The 24,394-nt window shown below is 42.3% G+C and overlaps 1 protein-coding gene across 2 annotated transcripts in view; it reads right to left on the bottom strand.

Annotated features, from left to right (window-relative positions):
- Positions 1-8,891: 8,891 nt before the first annotated feature.
- kctd12b (potassium channel tetramerisation domain containing 12b) overlaps positions 8,892-24,394 on the bottom strand; it is a 52,816-nt gene continuing 37,313 nt past the window's right edge. For both annotated transcript variants that reach the window (XM_043704644.2, XM_043704645.2), the window contains 2 exons: positions 12,695-12,964; positions 8,892-10,046 (listed from right to left, as the gene is read on the bottom strand). In XM_043704644.2, coding sequence (XP_043560579.2) covers positions 9,382-10,046; positions 12,695-12,964 — 935 coding nt within the window. In that variant the 3' untranslated portion in view covers positions 8,892-9,381. The remainder of the gene's footprint in view (positions 10,047-12,694; positions 12,965-24,394) is intronic.

The raw sequence follows: 24,394 nt of genomic DNA, 5'->3' as shown, positions 1-24,394 counted from the left end.
AACTGAGTTACGTCTGTTGGAAGAGAAATTGAGTGTGATCAAAAGTCCCCTGGCTCCCATATCTGTACCAGTGCTTAGGTCTTTCCTTGGGCTGGTGAACTATTACAGAAAGTTCATACATAGCCTGGCTTCCATCTTGGCACTTGTATATCAAATCCTAAAAAAGGGTCAGCCTTGAAAATTATCATATTGCTAAGATATCACTTTCAGGCAAGTGAAGAAACAGTTATCATTTGTCTAAGGTGTTGGCACACTATAATCCCAAGCAAGATCTGCTATTGACATGTGATGCCTCACCGTATGGTATCAGGATAGTATTAGCTCATACATGGCCCAATGGAGAAGAATGCTGAATAATGTATGCACCCAGGATTTTGGCTAATCAAGCGTATAAATATGCCTTGATGGAGAAGGAAGGCTTGACAGTTATATTTAGAGTCAGAAAGTTCTACCAATACCTTTATGGATGTAGTTTTGTAATAATAATGGATCACAAACTCCTGCTAGGTTTACTTAAGGAGGAAAAGGCAATCCCACCCACAGTTTCAGGCTAAATTCAACAGTGGGCTCAAATACTAAGATCATATAATTACAAGTTGGAACACTGTCCCGGAGGCCAAGGAACGAATACAGATGTATTGAGCTGCCTCCCACTGGCAGATATACCACTGGTGACACCACGACTGGAAGAGTCCATTATGGTATCAAAGTTTCTGCACACACTTCCAGTCACAGCTGACAATATCAAACTTCAGCCACAGAAAAATCCGGTCCAGGCAAAACTGAAACAGCTGGTGGTGATGACGCAAAGCAAAGGGCTGGTCACAACCAGAATTGAAATCTTTTTGGACCCAGACAGATCAGAGTAGAGAATGGCCTGTTATTATGGGGAGCAAGACTGATTGTCCCTGGCAAAAGTCATCATCCGATACTTTCTGATCTCTACCAGAATCATCCGGGGGCTTCAAAAATGCAGATGTTGGCAAGAATGGGTTGCCATGATTGGATGCAGACATAGCTGCATTGGTGGGCATTGCCCAGAGTGCAAACAAGGACAAAAAGTACTGCCAGTAACTCCCGCATATTCATGGGAATGGCCAGGTAAACCCTGAACTCTTTTACATGTTGACTATGCAGGTGCTTTCATGGACTCAATGTTCTTAGTCATTGTGGATGTCCACTCATGACGATAGAAAGTTGCATGGATCTTTTGCAATACAGATTCCTGTAGGTGTTGATCTCAGACAGAGGGCAACCGTTTACCAGCAGAGGATTTGAGTATTTCCTAAAGTCAAATGGAATTCAACATACAAGGACAGTTTCATGCCATCCACCTACAATGGTATGGCAAAAACCTCAGTCCAGGCTCTGAAGGTAGGCTTAAAGAAACAGCCTACAACTTCACTAGATACCCAACTGTCCCAGTTCCTATTTGATTATCCGACCACTTTTCACACAACTGCAGGAATAGCTCCATCAGAGTTGTTAATGGGGAAAAGATTCCGCACCAGATAAAATCTGGTCTTCCCAGACATGTAAGAGGGAGTGAAACAGCATTAGGAATACCAGTGAATATAGAACTCTGTTAAGTAAAGAAAACTGCTTAATTCAGGGGACAAAGTTTGGTGTAGGAACCATTGGAATGGCCCTGCGTGAGTGAAGGCATGGTCAGCACAAGGTCAGGTCCAGTCAAGTCTGAAGTTCAGGTAGGTGTGATGGTTGTGAACAATTGCATAGACCATATGAAACCTGCAAGCTTGCAAATGGTACGGGAACAAAATGTGCCCGGCTCCTTAACAGCCTTTCTGACTGTTAGAAAACCTATGGGTTCTCCCTCTCCACCAATCATTGCAGATACTTTGGAATCTGAGATGGGCATGGTAAATGTTGCCATTTTTTCCGCCTGAACAGGATAATGAATTTCTTCCAAGATGCTCCATGTGCAAAACGTGAGCTACTATGTGTTACACACTGCCCATACCAGAGGCAGAATTAGAGGAATCTGACCAAGTGCAAAAAGCCCCAGAAGGAGCTATGAGAGAAAGAATTGGCTATGACCTTGGACACAGAGACAGAGGAAAATAGTGATTGCAATGAGGTCAGCCATGTGGAACTCATAGAAAAAGAATTACCTGATTGGATCTGTTAATCTGGTCCAATCAGAGAGCCCTGACTAACAGATATATATAGAAGTGTGAGAGGTTCTGTTCACTTTGAGAACTATCTCTGAGGGAGTTGGATCAATATCAAGGACTCTGCTTGTACAAATAAAGGGTGACTGCTGAAGATACCCCAGCCTCTGTGGAGTTATTTCAGCTGGTTTGTCATGTAGAGTAATGCAAACTGTATGAGTTTGATTCCTGTACCAGCTGAGGATACCATGAAGGTCTCAAACTTTTTCCTGACTTGGTTACCCTCAGGTTAAACTTCCACTATTCATTTTTGGTCTCTAATGAATACTGGTAGTACTATGATGACTTTACCTTACCTTTACATCGATGTTCACTTGCATTTCCATTGCCCCACTGGGCAATGGGCCAAGCGCTGGTGCATATGATGAGTGTATTGAGATACTTGTTGGCTGGTGTAGACACACTGGGTCAGGTGGCACTCTCCTGTGCTTAAATGTCGACAGTCAAGGATCCGAGCAAAGAAGTGGCACTAACAGTAGTGCTCTAATCAATACATTTAATGTAGCACTGTGACATTGCTGCAAGCTTGTAAAGTCAAAAAGGACAAAACAAATATTCTGCTTATTATGAACTTTGGGAAAGTTCTTACGCATTTTAATCTTACCATCAGTTGGCAAGGAGCCTCAATAAATTTAGTTGTATATCATCAATTACCCTACACACAATAATGAAGTTGCCTGCCTAATAAACTTCTGCCCAATCAAGGAATTCAATGCTTCCAAAATTCATTCGCAAAAGCCAAGTTGATAGGCAAAAGTGAGGACTGCAGATGCTAGAAACTGAGTCTAGATTAGAGTGGTGCTGGAAAATCACAGCAGGTCAGGCAGCATCCAAGGAGCAGGAAAATCAACATTTCGGCCAAAAGCCCTTCATCAGGAATGGAGGCAGGGAGTCTCCAGAGTGGAGAGATAAATGGCGGGGTGGGAGGGGTATGGGGGAAGGGGGGGAGGGTGGTGTGTGTGCTGCGGAGAAGGTAGCAAAGAGTACAGTAGGTGAATGGGGGTGGAGATGGAGGTGATAGGTCAGAGAGGAGGGTGGGGGAAGGTAACAAAGAGTACAATGGGTGGATGGAGGTGGGGATGAAAATGATAGGTCAGAGGGGAGGGTTGAGTGGATAGGTGGGATGGGAGATTGGCAGTTAGGACAGGACAGTGCTGAGCTGGAAGTTTGGAACTGAGGTAAGGTGGGGGGGAGGGGAAATGAGGAAACAAGTGAAGTCCACATTGATGCCCTGGGGTTGAAGTGTTCCAAGGCGGAAGATGAGGCGTTCTTCCTCCAGGCATCGGGTGATGAGAGAGTGGTGGTGGAGGAGGCCCAGGACCTGCATGTCCTCGGCTGAGTGGGAGAAGGAGTTGAAATGTTGGGCCACGGGGTGGTGGGGTTGATTGGTGCAGGTGTCCCGGAGATGTTCCCTAAAGCGCTTTGCGAGAAAGCGTCCAGTCTCCCCAATGTAGAGGAAACTGCATCAGAGCAACAGATACAAAAAATGACATTGATGGATGTGCAGGTGAAACTTTGATGGATGTGGAAGGCTCCTTTGGGGCCTTGGATGGAGATGTGGGAGGAGGTGTGGGCACAGGTTTTGCAATTCCTGCTGTGGCAGGGGAAAGTGCCAGGATGAGAGGGTGAGTTGTTGGGGGGGGGGGGGGGGGGGGGGCGTGGACCTGACCAGGTAGCCATGGAGGGAACAGTCTTTGTGGAAAGCAGAAAGGGGTGGGAGGGAACTATATCCCTGGTGGTGGGGTCTATTTGGAGATGGCGAAAATGTCGGCAGAGGATGCAGTTTATGCAAAGGTAGGGTGGAAGGTGAAGACCGGGGGGTTCCGTCCTCGTTAAGGTTGGAGGGGTGGTGGGGGAGCGACGATGGAGGAGGCTGGAGGGCTTGAGGGTGGAGATGCGGGATGTGGATGAGATGCATTGGAGGGCATCTTCAACCGTGTAGGAAGGGAAATTGCGGTTTCTAAAGAAGGAGGCCATCTGGTCTGTTCTGTGGTGAAATTGGTCTTCCTGGGAGCAGATACGGTGGAGGCAGAGGAATTAGGAATATGGGATGGCATTTTTGCAGGAGGTAGGGTGGGAAGAGGTGTAATCCTGATAGCTGTGGGATTCGGTGGGTTTGTAAAAAATGTTAGTGTCAAGTTGGTCATCATTAATGGAGATGGAGAGGTCCAGGAAGGGGAGGGAGATGTCAGAGATGGTCCAGGTAAATTTAAGGTCGGGGTGGAATGTGTTGGTGAAATTAATGAACTGCTTAACCTCCTTGTGGGAGCATGAGGTGGCGTCGATGCAGTCATCAATGTAGCGGAGGAAGAGGTGGGGAGTGATGCCGGTGTAACTATGAAAGATGGACTGTTCTACGTAGCCAACAAAGAGACAGGCATAGCTGGGGCCCATACAGTACCCATGGCTACCCCTTTGGTCTGGAGGAAATGGGAGGATTCAAAGGTGAAATTGTTAAGGGTGAGGACCAGTTCAGCCAAACGAATGAGAGTGTCAATGGAAGGGTACTGTTGGGGACATCGTGAGAGGAAGAAACGGAGGGCTTGGAGGCCATGTTGATACCTGTTGATGTGAATTCTCATCCTGCAGTCTGGGCTCATACACATCTCTTCAATTTAAATGTAAGCTGTATAACTACTCCAGCTGTCTCCATGTTATTGACACTTGTCTTGTTGGACCTTCTAACTAGCCACCAGGGCTGTAGAAATGCACCAGAGTCAGAATATCAGCATGTATGTTTGCTGAGAGGTTTAGAATGCAGTTGTTCTCACTGAGGTAGCAGATTGAGGAGCAAGGACAGTTAGCAACTTATGGCTGAAAGGGAAATCTTACATGATGCATGATAACTAATGAATGTGAGAAGGGTTATTATCAGAGATGATGGAAATCTTGCATTCCTAAATACCTCCAAAGCTGTTTTGAAACCCTGAATGAGAATCTCTCCTCTGTATTTAAGCAGGAATACTAAATTGGTAGCAGCACATTCTAATTGGTTCCTTCCAAATGCACAGCACTATCCTGTATGAGGATATAACCAGGAGCTTCATGGAGAAGAATGTCACAACTGAAGCATCCCTCTGTGAAGGCTGTGTAGTTTCTTTAAATGCTCTCACAGATCTGCTACAACTGCAGGCACAATGACAGTGGTTAATATAGCTGCTCTTCTTGTTATGCTCTTACTGCAACAAAACTGGTGCAGAAGACATCAGGGGAGGATGCTTCTGCAGGTCCAACAAGATCAGAAGCAGTCACCAGCTCCCTTACAGCCTCCGGAGGAGAAGCAGCAAGACAAGATCTGTCAAAGAGAGGGAGGGTTTAGTGCAGAAACAGATCTACTGACCTCCCGCAGCTATCTACAAATGACTGAAACCCATTGAGGAAGATAATGAACGATGTTCTGAGCTGTCATAACAAACCAAGGCCAGTGCTGAATGTGGATTTGCCATCACAATGACTGGGGAATGTACCATTCCAGCAGCCATAAAGGTTACAGCTGTTTTTGGAAGTAGATTGTTTCAAGGAGTAACTGTGGACCTCTGTGGAATTTCACACAGAACTCAACTGATAAGTGCATCTAGGGAATCACCGCTGCTATATTCACCAGTGCCAACATATTCATAACCTCCTTGATACAGCTAGTTAAGCAGCATTAGAGCATTAGAATTCTCAGCAATTACTGGTTTCTCACAGGTACATTTGCAATTAATTACACTTAGATAGCCGTAAAAGTGCCAACAACCAGAAAAGTTGGATAGAGATTGATTTCATTTACTTGTTCAATTAATTTGTGACCATGACAGCCAAATATTGTGGCTTTCTGCTCTATCTCAAGGATGCTTCCATAACTTATAGATTCTGGGCAACTCACAGATGCCAGCCTCTGTCAAAGGCCCTCAGCCCATACAAGAATGGCTGCTGCAGTCAAGGGGTACCCTTTCCATTCCAGGCTGATAACATCTCCAAGAAACTCTCAGTCTTTCACAGAGATACAAAGTTGCCCATACTTCAATCAGACGTATTATAGTACAGACCATGGACCTATGGAAAGTGTTGTTCCAATTGTTGGATCAGTAAGTTGGAACCACATAATACACCCAGACACTGTGTCCTGAATCGGGGTGTTGTGCTGCATTCTCCACAATCACAATCATCAAAAGGGGGATCTATTCTTCAGGAGAGGTATACAAGTGAGAAGAAACCACTGAGGAGGTAGATGAAGGGGAGACACAATTCTCTGGAGAGCTTTAGAGGACAGTGAGAACTGTATAATCACCAACTTCCAGGATGACTGAGCTGGTTTGTGACTTTAATATTACAAGTAACATCATGATTTGCACAGCTTGAAGAAAACCCTCTGTCACTACCTTCTTAAGGGTTGACAGGTTTTTATATTTGACTGATGTACACAATAAAATGCTGAAGTTTTCTTGTAACTGGGGTTCTGATGTCCTCACCTCTGCAAATATTTCAATGCCTGCACAAAACTTTCCCTGACCAAGGTTAACAGTTAAAACAGCTATGATACATGAGCTCTTCAGTTACCTTGTGCTCCTAGATATAAACTCTAAATGAGTCCCATCAGTGATTCCACTCCCTGATTAAGACCCTCACCCTGACAATGTTCATTGTAAGTATGAAACCATTACTATCCCTTCAGTGCTTTAAGGTAGAATGAGCTTATACTCTACTGTAGTCTTATTATCCCAAAAAGGTCAGTTAAAATGATATGATGTGAAAGATGTGGAGCATCTTCAACAGAAAAAAAAATCTGTGTTTTTGTAATTGCTGGAGTTTGGTATATCTCAAAATTGACAAAGAAGTAAACTCATCCATCAGGGAATCTTGACATGAGGATTGCAACCTTCTAAACCCATGGCCACTTCCATCCAGAAGGGCAAAGGCAGTGGATACATGAGAGCACCAGCACCTTCAAATTATCCCTCAAACTACTTACTCATTCTGACTTGGAAATATATCATGATTCCTTCAGTGCTACCGGATCAAAATCCTGAGTATCCAGTCCTAACAATATTGTGGGTCTACCTACAGTGCATGGACTGAAGAAGGCAGCTTACCACCACCTTCTCTCCAGTGATCGACAATAAATGCTGGCCCAGTCAGTGACACCCATATTCCATAAGTGAATAAAACAAAAAGTTAAGGCACTACAGATGAATCCCAGGGATGTTGAAGGTAACAATAATGTCCATAGGAGGATTGATAGTCTGGTATGTGCAATTGGTAGACTCCACATGTGCAGTTATGGGACAGATAGTGGAATCTCCCTGTCACCTTCTTAGTGGCTACCTGTTTGCTCACAATATTTCTGAGGAGGAGGATCAATGCAGCCAGTGACATTTGCAAGTACCAGTTGGGGGTCTCGCCCAGGGTTGTCTGGTCATGTTAGGGGGGTTACAATCAGCCGACATGTGGTTCCACCTCCAGCTAGGTGCCTCCTGACATCAGTTGAAACTTTATTGCTGGAACAGCACAGCAGGTCAGGCAGCATCTAGGGAACAGGAGATTCGACGTTTCGGGCACAGGCCCTTCCCCAGGAATTCCCCAGGCCCTTCCCCAGGCCTGTGCCCGAAACGTCGAATCTCCTGTTCCCTAGATGCTGCCTGACCTGCTGTGCTGTTCCAGCAATAAAGTTTCAACTTTGATCTCCAGCATCTGCAGACCTCACTTTCGCCTCCTGACATCAATCTGTCTCCTTGTGAGGATGGGACACTTGGACTTGATGTTACCAAGTGTCAAAGGAATGCAGACACTGTAAATCAGAAACAAAAACAGAAGTTGCTGGAAAAGCTCAGCAGGTCTGGCAGCATCTGACAAGTGAAATCAGAGTTAACATTTCAGGTACAGTGACTCTTCCTCAGTTTTGAAAGATTAACTCTGTCAGATGCTGCCAGATCTATTGAGCGTTTCCAGCAACTTGTGCTTCTTATGGCCTCTGCGTTCTTATTAGCTTCAATGACTATGTTCTGTTCATCTGTCTCTCTGGTCAAATCAAGTAATGCTTCAGGCACCTGGGTCAACTTTCCCATCCCCTATTAAACATGCCGTTGGTCCTAGGAATAGACCGTAGGTGTGTAAATGATAGAGTGTTGGATTCCTGGCTGGTGGAGTTAATGGCCGGCATGGTGGCACAGTGGTTAGCACTGCTACCTCACAGCGCTAGAGACCTGGGTTCAATTCCCGCCTCAGGCAACTATGTGGAGTTTGCACATTCTCCCTGTGTCTGCGTGGGCTTCCTCTGGGTGCTCCGTTTTCCTCCCACAGTCCAAAAATGTGCAGTTTAGGTGAATTGGCCATGCTAAATTGCCTGTAGTGTTAGGTGATGGGGTAAATGTAGGGGGGTGGGTTGCTCTTCGGAGGGTTGGTGTGGATTTGTTGGGCCTAAGGGCCAGTTTCCACAATGTAAGTAATCTAATGTACTGTGGAACCACATTTGATGAACCAGAGGCTTCTTCATAACTTTAATAGTTCTTATGATCTTGACTTTGTTGGTCAACCAATTGCATTCAAAGATGCCAGCAAAATTTAAACCAAGGAAGTGTATCGTTGTTTTCATAATCACAAAAACACTTCACATTTCTTTGAAAACTTTAAATACTCAACCTATTGGCAGTGCTCATTAAATGTTTAAATTCTATCAGTAACATGTAATCTTCAAATGATCAGGTTAAAACATTGTAGTAAATTTCAATGTTTTATTTTTAATAAATTACTAAGGGAAATGACATAAGCCATGTCTTGACAATTTGCTGAAATCACATCTATATCTTGATAAGCCTAATCATTAGAAATGAAAACAGGATTTTCTGAATTTTACCTTACTAGTTTACTAATCTTAAACATGAATGGAATCTGTACAGTGAATCAAACTGTGACTACAGCCAAGTGAATTAGTACATTGCCGCTTATACCTTGCATTTGGACTTGAACATAAAGTGTAAGTAAACATCAAGGGGAAGTGAGAAAATTATGATAGGTGAAATATTAATATATGGTCTATCAACCTACTTATTTTTCAATAGGTAATGTCTAGCTATTCTGACAAATGCTAACGTTTGAAAGTAGTGATATTTATACTTTCAACATTTCATTTTTCACCTCTGCCAGAACAGAGTTGGCAAGCAAGCTATACATTATACTTATTCCAATATTCAGCTTATTTTTCATTGGTTTACATATCATATTTCTTTAGCAGTTCATTTTGCCAGTGCCTCTGTTTCTTTAAGAAAGTAGAGGGTATTTTAAGTTTTTTCAAATCATCAATACATTTTTGTAGTTCTGCTTCCAATGTCTGTTTCTCATCATTATTTTTGTTTTGATCATGTTCTGTGGTTTTGTCTAAGCTACTTTGGTTTGTGTTTCCTTCTTTGTTAATGTCCTGCTTCTGCAACTTTTTGTCATCACTTTCTTGCGTATTTTGCATATCATTAAGTTCTAGGGCGGTTGCTCGTTGTGAAGGCTCCTGAAGACTTTTGGTCATAGCTTCTGACCCAGTGTTCATCACATCTTCTTGTATTCTTTGCACATCATCATGTGTTAGTGTGGTTGCTCGCTGGAGGGGCTCCTGAAGACCTTTGTAAATGGCTTCTAATCCAGTATTTAGTTCATCCTCTTCCATTCTTTGCACATCAGCGAGTCTTAAAGTGGTTGCTCGTTGTAGGGGCATGTGGAGATTTTTATTCATGACTTCTAAGCCAGAGTTTACTTTGGAACAGCTCTCTGAGCTAGATATTACCATGTTATTACAGTTTATTGTGTCCTCTGTGTCCTTCTCAGCTTCAATGACTATGTTCTGTTCTTCTGTCGCTCTAGTCAAATCAAGTAATGTTGCTTCAGCTGCAGTAAAACACAAAATTTAAATGCATTAGAGAGGGGATGTTATTGAATTGAAGTGATCAGATGGAGAAAACCAAGTCAGGCAGTAACCATCACCTAAAACAGTGGGTAGTAGGAATACTATAAGAAGTCAGCAGCATTTGGAGGAGCTGGAGAGATGAAAACCCTCCAAAATGTAGTCAGTATCATCTAGAGGAACAGACAAGGAAAGGATCCAGGGACAAGCAAACTATAGCATCAGAGAATAGCAGGTAAGAGGAGGAATTTAACAGCGGCAATCAGTGGTACCAAGTGCAACAGACAAGGGAAGGATCCTGAGAGGGAAGTCAGCAATACTTAAAGGAGCAGGCGAGAGGAGATACTGAGACAGGCACTTAGGAGCATCCAATGAAGTAAGCAAGGGAAAGACCTCAAGACAACCAGACAGCAATAACTAAAGGAGTGGGTGAGACAAGGATCCTGATACAGGCAGTCAGCACCATTCAGATGAGCAAGTGAGAAATGGACCCTGAAATGGTCATTCAAAGACAGTGCTGGATTCCTTACAGTTAATTGGTGAGTTCTGCTTTCTCAACTCCAGTTTAAAGTCTATAGTCTGAAAATAAGCTTACAGCATAACAAGACAGCTCGGTGCATGGAATTCCCATTCTGGTCCCATGTAGAAAGTAATAGATACTTCAGAGCAATTTGGCAAATTGAATGCAAAATCATTTTATTGGCAGGAAACAAAGGCTGTTGGTCGAAGAATGTTTTTGTGACTGAAAGCCTATGCCAAGTGACGAGCCATAGGGTTTAATGCTGGGTTTCATACTGTTCATTGTGCACATTAATGATCTAGACATGAATGTAGGAGGCATAATCAATAAGTTCACAGTGACATGAAAATTGGTAGTATGGTAGGTAGATTACAGAATGGTATCGGTAAAAACAATGACTGCACCACTAATACAGAATGGTATAGATAGGCTGGTCAGATGGGCTGAACAGTGGCAAATGGAATTTAATCCTGAAAAGTGTGAGGTTATGCCATTTTGGGAGGACTATCAAGACAAGGAAGAACACAAATAATGGGATTAGAAAATCACAGGATCAGCGGGACTTTAGGTGCGCATGTCCAAAGATCCTTGAAGGCAGCAGGGCAGATAAATAAGATCAATAAGAAGGCATATGGGATACTTGCCTTTACTAATAAAGGCATTGAAAACAAAAGCAAGAAAATTATGATGGATCTGTGTATAATGTTAGTTAGGATTTGAAGGGAAACCAGACCACTCAGAGGAAACCCACACAGACAAGGGAAGAATGTACAATCTCCACACAGACCTGAGGCTGGAACTGAACCCAGGTCCCTTGTACTGTAAGGCAGCAGTGCTAACCACTGTATCACCAAGCTTCCCCAGTACTGGAGAGAGTGCAGAGGAGATATATAAGGGGCACAGACAGGTAGAATAGGGATAGATTTTTGCCCTTAGTAGAGAGGTCAATACCAAGAGGCACAATTTTAAGATAAGGACTAAGAGGTTTAGAGTGGATTTGAAGAAAAATATTTTTATCCAGCGAGTGGTGGATATCTGGAACTCATTGCCTAAAAGGATGGTATAGACAGGAACCCTCAAGATGAATACTTAAAATGTCATCGCATACAAAGCTATGGAACATGAAATTAGAATAGACAGATGCTTGATGTCTGGTTTGGTCATGATGGTCTGAGGAGTCTCTTTCCATGCTGTAAAAGCTGTATGTTTCCACATGTCTCAGATGGTGACATCTATAAGAAATGTCTCCACCTACAAAAACTTGAGCTCATGGTTTTTGTATTCAAGCATTGGCTGGAGTCACTGTGGTGCATCAACAAAGCCAATATTTGTACGGATAGTGTGTTTGACAACAGGTCACATCACAGATTAAGACTAGGCAACCAGAGAGGGAATGGTAACTGCTAGGTTTAAAAATACTGTAAAGATAGTAAAAGAGCCCATTGAGCTTCATGTTCTCACTAAGTGGTTTCCTACTCTGTATTCTGGTGAGGGGCAATGTTTCATTAGAGAAATGTAGCAAGAGCAAAGTCTGTAGCTTTGCAAGTGGTTCAGCTGCACAAAGTGAGGGGGAGAAAACTGAATTGGCATTAATAGGAGGTGATTCGATAGAGGAATGTGCAGGCATTTCTGTGGTCATACTTGTGACTCCAGGATTGTATGTTTCTTCCTTAGTGCTAGGATTAAAGATGCCAAAAAGCAACCACAGGACTTTCTTTCAGGAGATGGCTAAGACCAAGAGTTCATGGTCCATATTAGCATAAACAATATAGATAAAAAGAAGCATGAGGTCCTTTCAGCAGAAATTAGGCAAGCTATTGAAAATCCAAGGCAGTAACCTTGAGATTTCTCCCAGTACCGTGTGCTAATGAGTACAGAAATTAGAACAGCCTTTATTTTAGAGGGTAATTCTTCATTGAAATGAAAAATTGTAAAATATTCCCTTCTTTGTCTACACCAGTTTTGAAGAATTTATAAAGAATATCTTTCCATTGGAAATCCATAAGTATTTGTTCAAAAACAACATTGTTGAGAAAAACACAATTTACTGTTATTGTAATTTGTAACAGACTTGGCTGTGTGAGGATTTACTTCAAATGCTCATTATCTCACCTTCTTCAGAGTGATGACAATCCATCTGTATTTTGTCTTCATCTCCCAGTATTTCTTGCATGTCATCCAGTTCTTGAGTCTGTGATTGCAGTGAGGGCTCATGGGAACTTTCATTTAACACTTTTGACCCAGTATTTGCTTCAAAACAGCAGTCCATACTAGAAGTAGACATGTTATTACAGCTGATTACATTCTCTGCATCCTTAATAGTTTCAATGACTCCATTCTGTTCTTCTGTGACAATAGTCAGATCAGGTGATGTTTCTTCAACTATCATAAAACACAAGTATAATACATATGATTAATAAGGAGAAATAAACCACATTGTCAAAGGATAGTTATTTTTTGTCTATATTTTTGGAGATTTTGAATGGAATTATTTTGGGCTTGAAAATTATAAATAAATGCTCAAAGTGAAAATGTGAAAGCTGAAAATATCTGTTTGCTAGGAACAGCAAACCCACAAAACACCTTGTCCCTTGAAATTGTTTTAAAATGTAATTTTGATTACACATAATTGATTTCAATAGAAAAGAAACCCAGGTGTTGAGTAAAATGGCTGCCATTGCACTAACATATGTTTTGCACTACTGTCCAAGATTATTTTCATCCTGTTTATTTTCCCTCATTTATCAGCAGCCTCTTAGTACATGCTATACTTGTCCATTCTTATTTATACAGTGTTATTTGTATTTTGCTCATTCTGCAAATTTCCAAATAATGCTTAATGATTAGGAAACTAGGAGAAAATTAAATTTAAAGAGCTAGAAATAAATCGTTAAAGTTTTGTAGAATTTTTACTTACTCATGATCTTTTTTTTATTAGCTGTATTTACATTACCCTCCTGTTGAAATGAATGTTGGAGCTGCCTTCCTGGTCCCCAACCTGTGCAATGAGTGATTCCTGTCTTTTGCTTCTCTACTTGTCTCTAGTACACCTAGTGAAATGGGTTGAAGCTGTGTTCAAATCTGCATTTGGCAGAGAAGCAGCAGCTATAGAGTCCTGCAGCATAAAATCAGACCATTTGGCCCACCATATCTATGCTGACCAACACCAAACTACACTAATCCCACTTACCAGCACTTGGTGCATAGCCTACAATTCCCTGGCATTTTATGTACTTATCCAGATATTTCTTAGATGTTGCAAAGGCACCTGCCTCCACCATCTTCTCAGGCAGCACGTTCTGTATATCTATCATCCTCTGGATGAAACAAATCTATGTTCTGACCTCCTGTAAATCACTTGCTTCTTACCTTAAACTTATGCTCTCTAAAAAGACTGCAGAAAATATTTTGCTCACCACAATAAATATTTATATCATAATGATATGGGAGATGAACTCCTGGCTAACACATCTAGCTACTGTACTAACCACTCTCTGCACACCTTCTTCAACCCTTCCATTTACTAACATGTTGTCATGCAACAACCTTATAAGCGATTCATGCTTCTTCAAAACCTTAAACACAACTCCAGTAAGACTAGAATTCAAATCAAAGATCCCTATGATCCTCTGAAATTCTGGTGACTCAGGAGAGTAGTCCTCACTAAAGTCAATGGAAGCAAATGACAATTAGGCAGTCCTGGCAGAGTGAGTCAAGGACAGCCCCCAATACCATTCCATGGGAATTGGCCAGGGTCAGGTACCTGGTGCTGAGTGTTCTCAGTCAGGGGTCCATACCTCTGCAGATCAGGGAGTGAGGCACAATCACTCTGTGACTCCATAGCAGCCAGTCCAGTGGATAGAGTGAACACAGTCAGACATATAGAACCACCAGGCAAGTGTGTGAACACTTTTTGCCTTGGGCCATCAGATTGCGACACTCAAGGCAGTGGGCCATGGACATTGGATCCATCCATGGAAACTAAAGAACAGGTAGTGTGGTGGTGGAGCTGAGGGTATGAAGGGATCCGTTGTTGCAGCAAAAATACTTGGCAAGTTTTTGTTTGGGCTGCTGGTGGGGGTTGATGACAATTGTGAAAGGGGGCAATAGTATCTGCAAGGGGAGCGATACAGTAAAGAATGGATGAAATAGAGCAATTTGGAAGGGAGATTTGTCCACAATAAAAAGTACCTTGCTTCAAAGGGCTAACAGTGTATGACTATACTTGCCAGGGTCACCTGATATGCCAGGGGCTAAGAGGGAAAAATGTGCAGGCCCAGGCTAATGTACATAGGTTGAATGGGATCTGGGGAGGCATGAAGCCTATGAGAGTGAGAAGCAAGGCTACCAAGAAGGGTACTTGGTAATTTGGGGCTCACCAACACTAACGGTGGAAGCTGGAAGTTATTGATCTTGGAGAACTCACTTTCTACCATGCTGGGAATCAAATGTTCACGAGGGGGAAGAAAATAGCTGCAAACACAGTCAAAGTGGTAGGCTAGGTATTTCAACCAGTGAGGGAAGGTGTTGCAAGACTCACTGAAGTGAGGATATTTGAAGGAAAAGAACATTACACATAGACTCAAGAATTGTACAGGACAAAGACCTGTTGGATCCCTAATCCCTGGCCATCTGAAAGTATTGCCCGACTGTTTGTTGTGCTCTTCCCTGTCCCAGACGTCATTGAACAATTAATTAATTTGGGTACAGAGGCTATGAACGGAATGGGAATGTTGTAGGGAAAAAGATCAATGATATCAGCATGACCTATTTTCCTCTGTATGCCTTGTTCCTTCTGCTTCCAGATGTTGCAGCAGGCTATTACCACAGATCAATCCATGATACATTCTGCGTGGCCATTAAGTTATGCCTTATGCTGGAACAGTTACATTCAGGACTACACAGGGAGGCAAATAACCAAAAGTAAGTAGAAGCAGTGCCACTTATAAGATAAAGTATTAAATAATTAAATGTGCATTGTCACAGGTATGTTTAAATTGTCCATCAGGCATGGTGAGACTAGATGGCCCAGTCACCTCTGCAGTGTTCTGACTGGAGATTTATGAGGGAGCTGTGTATGTTTCTTCCTCTGCCTCAGTGACTCCAGGTACTGCCCTGTTTCCTTGTGAAGAAGGGTCACCTGAAATGTTTACCAGTTTCCCTGCCCTCCCAGTTGTCATGTCTTTGTTCACAAATACCTATGCCTCGGGCACTGGAGTGCAGGAATGTGTGCCTCTCCAGCAGACCCTGATGATGCTGGACCTGACTCTCCATGGCAGTCACCAACCTGTCCAAAGAGATGTAGCCAGATTCTTTTAACTCACTGCACTGATTCATCTTCCCACATGCCTATCTGCCATTCCTGTTCCTCCCTGTGCATGGATCAAAGTCCTTAATTACCAACATTCCAGAGTCTTCTCCCAGCTGGAGCTGATCAGGTGCCTGGTCTCCTGCAATATTTTAGTGCCAGCAGACTGGGGCATTTTTTCCCTGCCAGCTGCAGAGCCGTTACAATAATCTGCTCATCAGATGTTTCTCAGAAGCCTTGATCCTCTCCTTCTCGGAGGTCAAGGAGGTAGATTTGAGGAAGCTGATCATTTCACTAGGCTGCCAGTTTTGTCTTCTGCAGTTTTGTTCTCTTTATGTCAGGAAAGATATTATTGCCCTAGAGGTTGTAACAAAGGTTCATCAGACTTGTTTGCGGATTATCAGAACTCTCCTATGAAGAGCGATTAGGCAAACAGGGTCTCTGTTCTCTTGAGTTTCAAAGAATGAGAGGTGATCTCATTGAAATCAACAAAATATGTAAAGAAATACAGATAGTGGTTGCAGGTAAGATGTTTCATCTCAGGAAATCTAAAAATAAGATAGATGACATTTAGGTTTGAAATAATGAGGAATTATTTTACTCAGAGGGTTGTGAATCTTTGGAATTCTGTACCATAGAGGAAGGCTTAGTATTTGAATATGCTTAAAGTGGAAATTGATAGGGTTTTAATCATCAGTGACAATCAGAATTTTTGTCAGCATTTTTAATGCTAGCGAATCAAAAGAACAGTAGCAGAGATAAAGTATTGAGGAAGAAGTACAAAATCTTACAGCATTAATAAAAAATATCAATTCAGATGCATCTGCCAACAACATGAGGTGTTATTACTTTGTCCAGACCTCAGGAATGTACAAGCAGTACAATAGGCAAGTGAGAATAACACTTTGATGTGAAGCCAAAACATTTTGAGAGCTTTTTGAGCCGAATATTTCTATTGGATGCATAAGTAGGTTTGGGGAGTGAGGGTGGCATCATTGTCTTCACATTGTACAGCTAAGCTGCTCCCTTTTAAAAACAAGCTATGTCTTAAATGGAAGCTGTGCTAAAATACTGTTGCAATGTAAATTATCATAACATTAGTATCAGGACCTGGTGAGGAGTCCATAGTGATTGATGCAGCAATGGAGGTATTAATAGTGTATGTAAACAGAAGGAGAGATGCTCGGTTTCTATAATGGGCCAAGAAGCCACAACAGCCCCAGAAGGTGGAAAGAAAGCAACAGCAAATCACTGATGAAAAGGCCCTGTCATATGTTCTAACACTCACAGTCACATACTACCCAGATAATGGTCTTGCACATACCATCAAGGCTTGTAGGTGTTGGAATCAGCAGCTGCAATAAAGGAAGGTGTGGTCAATAAAGATAGATAGGTTATTGATTAGTAAGGGGATCAAAGGTTACGGAAAGGGGCAGGAATATGGGGTTGGTATCAATCATGATCAAGTGGTGGAGCCGAATGGTCTAACTCTGCTCCTATATCTTATGCTGGAAATGTGTTGCTGGAAAAGCGCAGCAGGTCAGGCAGCATCCAGGGAACAGGAGAATCGACGTTTCGGGTATAAGCCCTTCTTATGCCCGAAACGTCGATTCTCCTGTTCCCTGGATGCTGCCTGACCTGCTGCGCTTTTCCAGCAACACATTTCCAGCTCTGATCTCCAGCATCTGCAGACCTTACTTTCTCCTCCTATATCTTATGGCCTTATGCTGTGAGTGTCCATTATGACAGTGAACAAAGAGCCTGGAATACCGCTGGTCCAGTCAATGAGCTGGTGTGGTTCTGAGTGCATGGTGACTGTGCTGCAGCAATGTAATGATAGTTGCCAGTACAGCCCAAAGTGCAGCACTGAAATGCAGAAGTATCATGTAAGTGGATTGGATTGGTGGTATTAAGATTCTTAGAGACTAGCACATTCTGAATGCCAATGTCTGTGCACATGGGATGTGTGTTGCAGTGTCCATAAAGTATAACCTAAGATGTTCAACATGGAGATCCTTTGGTGAAAGGTGTGAGTTGAATTCACAGGTTCTCCACTCTGAATTCCATGTCAAGTTATCTCAAGGTCCAGCTTGTTTGGTGAATTTAGTAAGATAGGAAGGTAAATATTAGTGAGATGAATTAAGCTGTCAACAAGACATTTAACAAGCAAAAATCCCTCTTAATTGGCAAATTGCCATTTTTCAAAAGCATAAAAATTTTGGTCCCAATATCAAGGTAGACTTTGCCAGATTTCTTGACTGATTCTGCCACAAATCTGGTCATTGCTAAGTCACTCAAGCCCCTATAAGATTTCACCCAATATACAAATGATGCATGCAACAAATTCATGTTCAAAAACTGATATAAATGTTATAATTCTTATTTATGAATTGTTTCAGTTTAAAAATCCATGTGCTAAAGAGAAGTTACACTTCAGGATGACAGGAAAATTCAATAAAAGGAAGCAATGAATAGAATCTTGAGAAGGAAAAATTCACAGATTCAGCTGATGGGAAACAACAGCATAAATAAAATGGCAAGCAGCTTTCATATCTTCAAATGTAAGTTCTGGGGAACTGGGATATCTGTTAAAAAAACATTATGTATTGAAAGATCTTAGTCAATTTGCAGAGTCCATAATATATATGGCACCATCAAGTCATTCTAAAATGAACAATTAATAGGTGCAAAAGACAAAAACAAAAGAAAAGAAGATAGGCACCAACCAACTAAGCCAACTACTCAAATAGAATGTTGATAGAAAAAGGAGAGTTAATTAGCAGATGCTTGTAGATAATGATAATGAAAATGTTTGACTTACGATTTGTTGGCATAAAAAGCCTACATTTGTATTAAAATTGCAGTACAGTAGAAGCTCTACATGGGGTAACAAGAAATTTGTGGAGGGTTTTTGTGACATTTTGCTGTACCAAATCATTTTTCCAAATGTTAATAAATCTCTACATCTGTTAAAACGCCTCAAGGAAAGCAGCAGCCAAAAGTAACCTTGGTTAGAATTTTTAAAGAAATAATTTAATGTAAGAATCGCATAAATTTGTTATTTCATTGTCCAAGTAATCTGATATTTATATCAGATAAATAGTTAGTGACCTGATACAAGTTATATAGTATATCATATATTTACAATTAAACATGCATTGCAAGTAAATGGAACATTATGAAATGGCAGATTTTTGTTTCAGAAACCCTAATCTACTGGTTGTAATCACCAGACACATTGTTTTTAATGTTTTTCAGACAGCCTCCTGCATTCCATCTTCTCTAAGTTTGAGGTCATCAAATTTCTACTGTCTCTGACCTTAGTTGTACACATCCTTTCATCCATCAACTTGCCAAGGTATCTTTTTGTTTTAATGCACATCATTGGCCGGACAAGCACTTATTGCCCATTCGCAGTTGCCCTTTAGAAGGTGGTGGTGAAATGTCTTCTTGACCTGCTGCAGTTCAAGTACTGGATGTAAACCCACAATGCCTTCAGGAAAGGAATTCCAGGATTTTGACCCAGCAACATTGAAGGAACAGAGATTCATTTCCAAGTCAGGATGGTGAGTGGCTTGGAGGTGAATTTGCAGGTGTTAGCATTCCATGTATCTATTGCCCCGGTCCTTCCAGATGGCAGTCCTCATTGGATTGTGGAAAGATGTAGAGGCAATAGGGTAGTGATGATGGGAGATTTTAATTTTCCTAACATTGATTGGGATACACTTAACGTCAGAGGTCTGGATGGGGTAGAATTTGTAAGAAGCATCCAGGAAGGTTTTCTAGAGCAGTATGTCAATAGCCCGATGAGGGAAGGGGCCATATTGGACCTGGTACTGGGGAACGAGCCAGGACAGGTGGTAGAAGTTACGTTGGGGGATTTCTTTGGGAACAGTTACCACAATTCTGTAAGTTTTAGAATACTCATAGATAAAGAGAGTGGTCCTAAGGGAAGACTACTAAACTGGGCGGCACGTTGGCACAGTAGTTAGCACTGCTGCCTCACAGCGGCAGAGACCTGGGTTCAATTCCCGCTTCAGGCAACTGTCTGTGTTGAGTTTGCACATTCTCCACATCTCTGCATGGGTTTCCTCCGGGTGCTCTGGTTTCCTCCCACAGTCCAAAAATGTGCAAGTTAGGTGAACTGGCCATGCTAAATTGCCCTTGTGTTAGTTGAAGGAGTAAATGTAGGGGAATGGGTCTGGGTGGGTTGCTCTTCAGAGGGTTGGTGTGGACTTGTTGAGCCGAAGGGCCTGTTTCCTGTACAGGCCAAAGGGCCTGTAAGCAATCTAACCTAATCTAATCAATTATATCAAAATTAGGCAAGAGTTCGGAAATGTGGATTGGACACAGCTATTTGAAGGGAAGTCCACATTTGAGATGTGGGAGGCTTTCAAAGATAGGTTAAAGATAGTGCAGGATAGGCATGTCCTGTTGAAGGCAAAGGATAGGAAGGGAAAGACTTGTGAACCGTGGATGACAGGAGAAATTGTACGACTAACCAAGAGGAAAAGGGAACCATACATAAGGTCTAGGCAGCTAAGAACAGAATGGCCCTGGAAGAATATCGGAAGAGTAGGACAAGTCTTAAATGAGGAATCAAGTGGGCTAAAAGGGGTCATGAAATAGCTTTAGTGAGCAGAATTAAGGAGAATCCTAAAGCATTTTATTCTTATGTACAAAGCAAGCAGGTAACTAGAGAAAGGATTGGTCCACTAAAGGATAACGAAGGAAGGCTGTGTGCCAAACCTGAGAGAATGAGTGAGATTCTGAATGATTATTTTGCATCAATGTTCACTGAGGAGAGGAACATGATGAATGTTGAGATTAGAGATAGAAATTTGATTAGTCTGGATCACGTTGACATAAATAGGGAAGATGTGTTGGGTAGGCTAGAGATTATTAAGATGGACAAATCACAGGACCAGGTGGGATCTAAACTAGGTTGCTGAGGGAGGTGAGAGAGGAAATAGCTGGGGACCTGACAGATAGCTTTGTGGCATCCTTAAATACAGGTGAAGTGCTGGAGAACTGGAGGGTTGCTCATATTGTCCCGTGTACAAGAAGGGTAGTAGGAATATTCCGGGTAACTACAGACCAGTGAGCCTGACGTCGGTGGTGGGAAAGTTGCTGGAGAAGTACTGAGGGATAGGATCTACTTAAATTTAGAAAAGAATGGGCTTATCAGTGATAGGCAACATGATGTTGTGTGGGGGAGATCATGCCTTACCAATTTATTAAATTCTTCGAGAAAGTGACCAAGTTTATCGATGAAGGAAGGGCTAATGATGTCATATACATGGACTTTAGTAAGGCATTTGATAAGGTTCCCCATGGAGAATGGAGACTAATGGAGAAAGTGAAGTCATATAGTGTGCAGGGTGTTCTAGTTAGGTGGATAAAGAACTGGCTAAGCAGCAGGAGACAGAGAGTAGTAGTTGAAGGGAGTTTCTCGAAATGGAGAAAGGTGACCAGTGGTGTTCCACAGGGGTCAGTGTTGGGGCCACTATTGTTTGTAATATACATAAATGATCTGGAAGAGGGCACTGTTCAGCAAGTTTGCAGATGACATGAAGATTGGTGGCGTAGCAGAAAGCATAAGGGACTGTCAGAGAGTACAGGAGGATATAGATAGACTGGAGATTTGGGCGGAAAAGTGGCAGATGGATTTCAATGTGGGGTGATGCATTTAGGCAAGACTAATTCGAGAGTGAATTATACAATGAATGGAAGAGCCTTGGGAAAAGTTGATGGGCAGAGAGATCTGGGTGTGCAGATCCATTGTACCCTAAAGGTTGCTGCATAGGTGGATAGAGTGGTCAAGAAGGCATATAGTATGCTTGCCTTCATTAGATGGGGTATTGAGTATAAGAGCTGGCAAGTCATGTTAAGATTGTACAAGACATTGGTTCAGCCGCATTTAGAATACTGTGTACAGTTCTGGTCGCCACATTACCAAAAGGATGTGGATGCTCTGGAGAGGGTGCAGAGAAGGTTTATGAGGATGTTGCCTGGTATGGAATGTGCTAGCTATGAAGAGAGGTTGAGTAGGTGAGGTTTATTTTCATTAGAAAAAAGGAGATTGAGGGCAGACCTGATTGAGGTTTACAAAATCATGAATGGTATTTACAGAGTGGATAGAGACAAGCTTTTCCCCAGGATGAAGGATTCAATAATGAGAGGTCACGCTTTCAAGGTGAGAGGTGGAAAGTTTAAGGGGGATACATGCTGTAAGTACTTCACACAGAGGGTGGTGGGCATTTGGAACATGTTGCCAACAGAGGTGGTAGAGGCAGGCACGGTAGATTAATTTAAGATGCGTCTGGATAAATGCATGAGTAGGTGGGGAGTAGAGGGATATAGATGCTTAGGAATCGACTGACAGATTTAGACAGTACATTTGGATCGACTCAGGCTTGGAGGGCCAAAGGGCCTGTTCCTGGGCTGTAAACTTTCTTTGGTTTTTTTGTCCTTTGGAAGGTGCTGTTTTAGGATGGTGATAAATTTCTGCAGAGCATCTTACAGATTGTACACATTGCTGCCACCGAATGCCAATGGGAACGGTTGTTTGTGGTCGTGGTACCAATTAAGCAGGCTCCTTGTCCGAGATAGTAGCAAGCTTCCACGTTTTGTTGGAATTGCACTCATTCAGGCAAGTCAGGGGTATTTCACCACACTCCTCACTTGAGCCTGATAGATAGTCAATGGGAGTCAGGAGGTAACCATTTGCTGCAGTATTCCTAGAAGCCACTCTATTTTTATAGCTAGTTCAGTTCAGATTCTGGGCAATGGTAACCTCCAGGATATTGATAGTGGGGGATTCAGTGATAGTAAACCCATTGAATATCAAGGTGGTTAAATTCTCTCTTTTTGAAGACGGCAATTGCCTCGCATTTGTTTATCACAAGTGTTATGTTCCACTTTTCAGCCCAAGCTCGCATATCATCCAGGTCTTGTAGCATTTGGACATGGACAGTTTCAGTGTCTGAAGAGTTGTGAATTGTGTTGAATATTATACAGTCATCAGCAAACATTCCTACCATCTAACCTTATGATAGAGGAAAGATCATTGGAGAAGCAGTTGAAGATAGTTGGGCCTAGGACATTGCCTGAGGAGCTACTACAGTGATGTCCTGGAGCTGAGATGACTGACTTGTAACAACCAATATCATCTTTCTTTGTGCCAGGTATGACCCCAACCAGTGAAGAGTTTTTTTTTCCCTGATTCCCATTGATTGCAGTTTTGCTAGAACTTCTTGATACTATACTCGGTCAAAAGCAGCCCTGGTATCAAAGGCAGTTACTCTCACCTTGCCTCTTAAATTCAGCTGTCTTGTTCATTTTTGAACTATTATGAGATCAGGAGCTGAGTGATCCTGACGGAATCTAACCTGAGCATCAGTGAGCAGATTATAGCTGAGCTGGTGTTGTCTGATAGCACTGCTGTTGACACCTTCCATCATTTAACTGAAGATCAAAACAAGACTAATAGAGCAGTAATTGCCCATACTGAATTTGTTGTTTTTCCATACAGGGCATACCACATCAATTTACCACATCGTTGAGTAGATGGCAGTGTTGTAGCTGTACTTAAACAGCATGGCTCGGGGTGCAGCAAGTACTGGAGCACAAATTCAGTACCAGTGCCAGAATATTGTCAGGGCCCATTGTTTTTGCAGCATCCATTGCCTCAAGCTATTTCTTGATATCACATGGACTAAATTGAATTGGCTGAAGATCGGTATCTGTCATGCTATGGACCTTTAGAGGAGACCAAGATGGCCATTCACTTGGCACTTCTGGCTGAAGATAGTTGCAAATACTTCAGCCTTATCTTTGCACTCCCTTGGCTGCCACTAAAATAATGCCTTAACTCAATTCTAAAATTTTCACCCAAACTCTTATAGTGCTCCATGGCCTCATCCGTGTCTGTCTCTGTCATCTCCTCCAAACTCCACAATGTTCCAAGACATCTGTGCTCATTTACATCTAGCTACCTAAGCATCTCCAAATTTAATCAGCCCAGCATTAGTGGTTATACCTTTGATTGCCTCAGTTCTAAGTTCTGGAATTCTTTCCATTAATCTCTCTACATATCTACTTCACTTTCCTCCTTTAAGACCTCGGCTTAAGGCCAATGCCTTTGACCAAACACTTAGCAATTATTCCTAGCATTATTTTATTTGACAATATGAGAATGGTGAAGTTGGGAAAAAGAGCGAGTCAAATAGTCAGGGCAGGCAGGAACAAATCAGAGAACGAGGTAGGACTGATAAATTAAACTGCATTTATTGCAATGTGAGAGGCCTGATAAATAAGGCAGAAGAACTCAGGGCATGTTTGGGAACATGGGATTGGGATATCATAGATATTATAGAAATGCAGCTCACGGATGGACAGGATTGGCAGCTTAATGCCATAAAAAGGATAGAAAAAGTGGGGGGGGGGGGGAGGTGGGCAGGAGAGAAGGACGCATGGCATTTTTGATTAGAGATAACATTGCA

This window comes from Chiloscyllium plagiosum, unplaced genomic scaffold (assembly GCF_037043375.1).
Source record: "Chiloscyllium plagiosum isolate Xiang-an unplaced genomic scaffold, Cpla_swu_hap1 HiC_scaffold_11, whole genome shotgun sequence".
NCBI classification, from domain to species: Eukaryota; Metazoa; Chordata; class Chondrichthyes; order Orectolobiformes; family Hemiscylliidae; genus Chiloscyllium; species Chiloscyllium plagiosum.
The sequence above is the reverse complement of the archived record's forward strand: the minus strand, read 5'-3'. Positions and strand labels throughout refer to the sequence as shown.